The sequence below is a fragment of the Sabethes cyaneus genome, chromosome 2, assembly GCF_943734655.1.
Source record: "Sabethes cyaneus chromosome 2, idSabCyanKW18_F2, whole genome shotgun sequence".
NCBI classification, from domain to species: Eukaryota; Metazoa; Arthropoda; class Insecta; order Diptera; family Culicidae; genus Sabethes; species Sabethes cyaneus.
This window is the reverse complement of record NC_071354.1, coordinates 133,800,593-133,809,034: the sequence shown is the minus strand read 5'-3', so window position 1 is coordinate 133,809,034 and position 8,442 is coordinate 133,800,593. Positions and strand designations below refer to the sequence as shown.

General features: G+C 38.9%; 1 protein-coding gene across 1 annotated transcript; it reads right to left on the bottom strand.

Moving 5' to 3' along the window:
• Nucleotides 1–86: 86 nt before the first annotated feature.
• On the bottom strand, nt 87–1,948 carry LOC128736946 (kelch domain-containing protein 4). The gene is made up of 3 exons (XM_053831461.1): nt 1,770–1,948; nt 458–1,697; nt 87–385 (listed from the first exon to the last, which is right to left on the bottom strand). The coding sequence occupies exons 1-3, from the start codon at nt 1,881–1,883 to the stop codon at nt 213–215; spliced, it is 1,527 nt and encodes a 508-aa protein (XP_053687436.1). The 5' UTR covers nt 1,884–1,948; the 3' UTR covers nt 87–212.
• Between the last annotated feature and the right edge of the window lie 6,494 nt (nt 1,949–8,442).

Genomic DNA, 8,442 nt, shown 5'->3' with positions numbered 1-8,442 from the left:
ATAGAGTGCCCTATGGCATTATAGAGTAAACCCCACCATACACATAACGATAAATTTCGACAAAAACTGCATTGAGTCAAGTTTATTTGAAAGGAATATTGCGAATATCTTAAAACAGTCGCGTTGTTCATTCCTTAACGCGAATTGTGGCCGATGCAAACTGAGTAAAAGTAACTTTTTATTATCAATATGATACAACGGTGTGGTATTAATTAATCCGTATCCATATCAGAACTGCTATCGTCTGTATTATTTTCGGAACTATCATCGCTATCATCGTCATCGTCGTCATCATCGTCGGAAGAACCTTCTTCACTATCTGAACCTAGCCATTCCGTAGAACTGTTTGCGATCAAAGTTTTCCATTGATCCAACTTGTGGGCATCTGTAATTGAACGTGTAAATTACGTCTCATTATTCCTGTCTTAGTTAAAAAGTTCGATATGCTCCCTCTTACCCAATGAATAGAAATCACTCAATGTATACTGTCGACTTCCGCTTTCGTATAAACCTCCATACACGTACAGGTTACCTTTGCATACGGCTAAGCCTGCATTCATTCGTGGTGAAGGCCCTGGAAGATCAAGCTTATCACCGTCATTTTGACCGACAGAAACGTCTTTGGATGGTCCACCGACAGACATAGTGAATATACCGTCATCAGAAACCACAGTTTTTAGTTCAGTTTCCATCTTGGTGTCCATTGTTGAATCTGTATTTTGAACTTTTTTAGTTGATTTCATTTTACAAGCAAGCTCTGGCTTTCTCCACGTGTGCGATGATGTTTCTAATAGATACAATTCATTACTAAATGTTCCTCGTACGTCTTCTTCATCTTCCTCAGTATCCATGACTCCGCCAAAAGTGAAAACTTTGCCGTTTGATGCAATTGCTGCACTCATTCCACTTCGCGGTGGAGGTTTCCTGCCTCCCGGTTTAATGCTAGTCCATTTATATGACGAGGGGTCATTTTTGTCTACTGTCAGAGAGAACATATCGACATGAGTTGTTCCGCGATCAATTTCTTTCTTGACAGAAGATTTCGAATAACCGCCCCATATGAGAATTTTGCCCTCTGAGTTGGCTACCATACAGCAGCCAGATCTCGGGGCAGGTGCAACTCCTTTAGTTTCTATTTTCGACCAGGTATAATTTTCCAACGAAAATGCGTACAGATCATTAAAGTATCTGTAAGAACTGTTATTATCATGGAATCCGCCGAATACGAAAATATTTTTCTTCGATGCTACCATCCGGTGACCGCTTCGAGCAGTTGGACCGTTCGAGGCATTGATTTTTTCCCATTGCTTCTTTGCGATTCTGAACACCCACATATCTTTATAGTGATAAAATTGTAACTGAGACGGGGAAGCATATTCGCCCCCAAACAACCAAATCTGTCCACCATCTGTACTGACGGATACCATCTGATGACCGCTTCGAGGAGCAGGACTGTTAGTTGCTTTAAGTTCTTTCCAATCATTTTTTACTATGCTATAGCAATAGAACTCTCCGTGCACGACTGTTTTTTGACCATTGTAGAACTCACCACCGTGGATAAACAGTTCCTCTTTGTCAGGATGAGAACAGATAGAAAAATTCACACGGGCAGAGGGAGGTGCACATATTGTTTCTGTTAGAATTGAGGATTTGTTATCCTTTAATTCGTATTTCGCAACAACAGACTCTATATCATCCTTAAAGTAAAAATAGCTATTTATTCAAGAGCCCACATGGACTGTATACTACGCGTGTTCTTTGGTTTTTACCTCTCCAAGTTTTGCGATAAGTTTTTTCTGTTTTGCAACTAATTTTTTGTCCGTTTTCATAGCCGTTTTTTCTGCACCTTTGCCTTTTTTCTGGTTTTTATCTTTTTTACCCATTTTACAAACAGAGTTTCTAATAAACCGTTCAAACTCAATATTAAATCTACCGCATGTAAATGCTTGATCTACTACCTGGCGCTGGCAGTCTGACTTCTGACATTTATTTATTTATTTATGTATTTTGTGTGCGGGATGGAAATATTTGTCGACTAACATTTGAAAAGGGCGGATAAGCCAACTGTCAAACAGAACGTGTGAGAGTCATTTTCCTTTGCTAAACCCACCCCATCGGCAGGCAACCATGTTTTCGCCGCCAACATCTCGTGTGTGCGAAAATGAGATAGCATGTCAGCATTGCGTTTCACTCAACTGCCAGCAGTCTGATTTGGGCCCGCTGTCAAATTTTGAGCCCCAGGACATGCTGTCGCTGACGTTCACTGCAGCTCGATATACAGATGTCGATGGGCTGGCTAAACCCAAGGGTTTGAAACGAACGTCAGATGCATATGATTGCAGTGTAAGCGTTTTTTCCACGGGAATGACACTTCCAATACCAACCTGTACAAAAATAACGTAGCCAACATAGAGCGGGCCCAAGCTGACAGCTTCATAGATGGGCTCAAGCTGACAACCGAGTCGAATGTGTAAATTGTTAAATTTTGTTAGTTTTAGTTTGATTTTAGCATCACATTGCCAATGCCAGGCAGGCAATTGATGCGAAGTACATGAAACTGTGTAAATGATTAGTTAAATTCGTTATGTGAAATCGCTTTGCGTTTGCCGCCTTTTTCATGTGAGCAACGAAAATGTGACGTCATATCAGCCCCCTGGTTTTTTCTGACGTTTCGGTTCCAATGACGGCTAACGCTTTATTCAATGGAAATTCTAATTGCCGGCGAAATAGTTGAAGGATGCTCTCTTCACTCCTACATGAGAAAGACCCAAGGAACAAAACGTCAGCACTTAAAAGACCAGGTGTGGAATAAGAGTTGTGTTGTAGCATCCGGTGTTGAATAAACTAATTTGCTGAAGTACATATTGTGTTAACATCATATCCCACATTTTTTTCTAGCTTCTAACCAACATCTACACTGTCTCTACTGTTGGTATGTAAGTGTGGAACAAGAGTTGAATGAATGTTGTACAAATGTATCAGCAGCACCGCTAAAAGCAAGTGTGGAATAATGGTCGCTTAAAGGCATCCAAGAGAAAGCATGTCGAATAAGCGCTAAGAGAGGTGGAATAAGAGCCGCCTGAGGGCAACTAATAACATAAACAGCACTATGAAATAATTATTAGATCCACTTTATTGCACATGTCAGGACACAAATAAATAACTCAGCTCTTTTCAATATTAAAACATAACACTTTCTCGCCCTTAAAAACTATAATCGTACGATAATCATTGAGCGGGCGCCTTATCACTACCGACAACAAACTGCACGTCAAAAAACTATTTTCAAGAAACTTTCCGAAATCCTGCCGCGTACATTTCGTCTAGCAGGAGAACTGGAAACGATACATGTTTCCATTTCGACCGTTGTCGATTGCTCCGTCAAAAATATACTTAACAATGCCAATCAAAAGGTCCGTGTGGAAGTAACACTTGGTCTTGGAACCAGAGATTCTATTGCGGGATCATTCCCAGGTAACCATTAAGCATTAAAATAAGCAGTAAATCAGTCGCTTATCAGCATCCCTGGCGTTTTATACTGCAGGTTGTTGTTTATCAGCTTTTTGACTGCATAACTGTTGCAAATTGGCATCCAAAATTCTATTTAAATTCTTCTTGCTGGTAACTAGCTGCAAATAAGCATTGTCAGCACTATAAGAGGGCTAGCAGTAAAGTAGCCGCATATTTTGCCAAAATAGCATTTAAGTAGCATTTAAGGCACCTTAAATGCTTATTGGCTTGCTTTTGAATTGCATTGGAAATGCTTATTGGTTACCTGGGTTGTATTTATACCTGCGAATCCAAATCGTTCACTGAAAATCGCTGGGTAGTAGATTTACACAGCCACACTGTCAAACACCTACAGAAAGTCTGCCGATTTTCGACAATTTGCACTCTGTTTACAGTGGACCCCCGTTCGTTTGAATGATTCCTCATGCAAACTAACGGGGTTACTTTTTAATTTGAACAACTGGTAACCCGAAATATGCTGAAACCTGTGTGAACTGGCCGCCCTGCTCTCTGTTATTGTTTTGGTGGTTTGTTTTAGTTGGCAGTTGCAAGTGCGAATATTGCATTTTCCGATCGGATTTCTCTCTTAATCGTTAGGAAAACGAAATGTGAAACCGATTAAACACGCTAGGTCAGTACAAACGAATCGTGTTTCTGTGCATTGTCTGCATAAACAAATGATGTCATGTTGAGAATGACATTTGAACCATTTTTAATTTGCACGTCGTGCAAACCAACGGGGTTCAAATTAAAAAATGTTCAGATTAAAAATGGTCAAACGAACGGGGGTCCACGGTACTTACCGCTCTGGAAGTTATAACTAAAACAACTGTGGAATAGATATGGAATAAGAGTGCAGGAATAAGAGCAGGTGTAGAATACTGGTTGTTTAAAGGCAACCATGGAAATGTATGTCTAATAGACGTTGTGCAAACGCATCAGCAGCATTGCTAAGAGCAATTGTGGAATAATAATGGAATAAGGGTGGAATGAACGTTGTGTAAACGCATCAGCAGCATTGATAAGAACAAGTGTGGAATAAAGGCGGAATAAGTGTGGAATGAACGTTGAGCAAACGAATCAGCAGCATTATCGAAAGTAAGTGCGGAATATCAGCTGCATTGCTGAGAGCAAGTGTGGTGAAAGCTTGGGTGAAAGAGTGAAATAAGAGTGGAATGAATGTTGCGCACACGCTGCTAAATGTGTACAAACGTTGGAAGTGTGTAATAAAAGTCGAATAATTGTCATACAAACGTATCAGCAGCAGCACCTTTAAGAGCAGGTGTGGAATTGAATGTGCTTGATGGCAACCAATAACACCAATAACTTGAATGACACTTAGGCTGTGAACCATTTCGCGAAATTTTTAACTTTTTATAGTTAAAATTTGACAGTTTGATGGTTATTTCTCCTCGAGTGGTTAAAATCAGTTCAGAATGCGAACCATTTCATATTTGACGTATTGATAGTTTTTTTTGTTCAATGAGAGCCTATAAGGTGAGGATGAAAATATTGTTTATTCTGTTCGAGTTAAAATTGGATGAATTTTTGATGTTGATTTGCTTTTATTTGATAGATAAAATTCATCTCATTTCAACCCGGGTTGTTTGAACAAATTTATTATGTGATAAGCATCCATACCAATGCAAAAAAAATCCAACGAAAAATCAGTGAAACACGTCGAAGCTCTCTTCCTCATCTGTGAATATCTCATTGGCTCTGAAGTGAACCATCGAACTGTCAAAACCTTGGTCAAAACTAACCATGCTTCCGAGCAGGGTTATTTTCGAAAAACCATCGAACTGTCAAATTTTAACCAAAAAGTTAAAAATTTCGCGAAATGGTTCACAGCCTTATACTTCAAATTTGTATTACGCCCACTTTATTTTTTTTTTTTTAGATTAAGATTAAGATATTATTATATTACCGACTCAATCGAGTTACTCGCGTTGGACTCGCTAAACGAGATGAATCGGATCGGGTGGCATAGTGGCGATGCCACCGCTGGTAGCGCCGCAATCGCACGGCCAGCTCCCGCTGCCGGTGCGCGAAAACCCCACTCCTTCTCGTGCCATTCGCTGCTGTTTTTTTTTTGATGAAAAACCTTAAATCCGACCCGATGACGAATAGATGTGCAGACAGCGAGCGGGTTAAAGCAGCGATAAGCTCCGGACTATCGGTGATGACGGGGTGACAAAATTAATTCTCCTCTGCGGCACTTGCACGAACCACTCCTGCTGCTAACTAATCACAAATGAACAACCCCACACATTATTCACAGCTAGCCGAAAGCTAGTACAAATAGTGTATAATTGTTTAATATGTGCTGAATAAAGGTTTCTTGCGTAATTTTGTACAGCAGATGCCTAACATGATTTAAGAATATTTTTTTGAAACGATGATTCTACAATTGGGTATTTTAATTTTTCCAAAAAAGTGGATTTTTTCACCTTATTTGATAGCTCGTCGTTTTCTGCATCTAACAGTTCTTTTTTTATTTCAACTAGGTCAATATTTAATGAAAAAATTAATAAAAATCAAAAATAGAATGATTTGCTGTTTGACAGATATTAACCAAGCTGATTGATTGAAATGATGTCAGAAATTCTCTCCCTCCCTTCTATCTTTCTGATAGAGCTTTTCATTTTGACCGAGCTTTTGACAGCTCCCGTATGAAACCTGTATCATCCGATGACCATAGTTTATCTATTCACTGTGTTGTCTGAGGTGAGCTGAGAAGAAAAGTGGGTTACTTTTCAGCTATCGTCTTATCACAAAAAAAAATTTTAAATTAAAAAAATGCTATTTTTATTACATTCACTCGTCAAATTTGAAAAAGTCTTCATGTGACGATACAGTGACATCATATGTTACCATAATATGTGAAAATTTATATACCGCTAAAATACCCAATTGATGAAGGGACGGTAAGGGAAAGTAATGAAGAAGGATTTTTTTTTTCGGGAATGAAGGGGAAGGGTGGAAAGGAAGGGGGGGGGGGGGTAATAGGTAGCTATGCTTAACAAGTTGTCGTTGTGACTCCTATCTTTTGTCCAATGCTGGAAGGTGCATGGGTCGAACCAAGCTGTAATCAGAGATTATAACCGGATTTGAACCCACAACACCTGCCATTGGACAAGAGATAGGAGTCACAACGAAAACTTGTTAAGCATACCCAAGTAACAATTTCAGGCTGATCAAACGCTTTTATAGCTGATTTTATTCAACCTGTGGCTGATCTATGGTTTAGGTTAAGAAATGAAAACCTTTTTTCAGCTCTTGAACATCTAAATCTGGTGATTTTATCAAGCTTCAGGCTAATTAATAGCTGCTTTCGAAGCTGCAATGAAGCTTAATAGAAACTTTTTTGCACTTTTAAATAGCCAATTTGCGCCATGCTGTCAATTCTATTTTTAGAACGAGAAATAGTTTTGCAATCTACTTTTCCAGTCGCTTAATCAACGCTTCATCAACCTTTATGCAGCCAAAAAAAATCTATTTTTAAATTTAAAAAAATGGAACGTGTCATTTTTATTTCGTCGTTAACGCAATATTTTTAGCTCCGGATAACTTTAATTCGTACAAGTAAGTAAGTAAGCTAGCTAATTAAAAATGCATGTCTTTTTTCCGGGAATCGAACCCGCCATCTTTTGATCCATAAGCACTCACCGTATGATCCGCCCCATTTGCATCTGCAGAACAGACAGTGAGAATATCTTTACACCTGAAGCCTAGCTCGTCTAGCGTGAAGCAGTCGATAATGTCGATAACTGACAAACTTTTGCTGTCAGTCGAATTGCGAAATTCTGTGATCTGACAGTATGTGTGCTGTGAGCCGAAAGAAAACTTGGTAGAAGTTTGTTAAGCCACTTTTACACCCTTAAGCAGACTTAAAGTAGTTTGAAAACTGTGAGCCTAATGAAAGCTTCCACTCTACATTTTAACACCTTTAAGCAGCCGTAAAACGGTTTGATGTTTATGGCTGTTTAGAAGCAGATTGTTTACCAAAAAAATCCGCTATTAAGCTTTTTATCAGCTTTTGGGAGAGAACTGATTTGAAAAACTTAAAGTAGCTTACACATCGCTTATTTAAACACCATTTGAGCGCTTACTTTATGCAGCTTTGATCGCCTTAAACCAACCCGTAAACAGCCATTGCTCTTGCAATTCAGCTACCGTTGTTACTTGGGTAGCTACCTATTACCCCCCCCCCTTCCTTTCCACCCTTCCCCTTCATTGTCCCGAAAAAAAATCCTTCTTCATTACTTTCCCTTACCGTCCCTTCATCATCGTTTCAAAAAAAATAATAATATATGCTTGACCGCGTTTCGAGGTCATGACTAAAGTCACGAGTTTGGTCAAATGATTTAAGAAGCTACTTTTCAGCGCTTAAATATCTTTTAGCCGAGGTTTGTTCCACGCTTGACAAACTTTAACTTGTAAATCTACATCGGCTAAAAACTCGGCGCCTGTCATATGTCAGGTTATCTCAGATGTGTTCATCGACGGCGTCCGACCGACAGGATGTAAGTTCGAATCCGGATGAGTGAAAAAAGTAAAATGGCGGGCTAGATGAAATTTGAGTCAATGAATGATTTCCTACTAAGTCTCTCATTATAAATCATAATAATAATATGAATACAAAAATGGACATGAAAATAACGAAACCCACAAAATAAAATAAATACTTCCTACATATTTTTTCTTTTTGCTTGTCTAAATGTTGAACTGCTGTGGAATAAACGTAGCTTTAGTGTCATCAGCAGTAGTTTAATCAACATATCTATACGTATACTGAATAAACGCATCACTATACGTTGCCTAACAGTCATACAAACGTATCTTCCATGCCCATATTCAGTACTGTGCTGTTTAAATTCTCCAAAACCAACTGTATAAGCATTGAACAGAGGTATTTAGACATACTTGAAA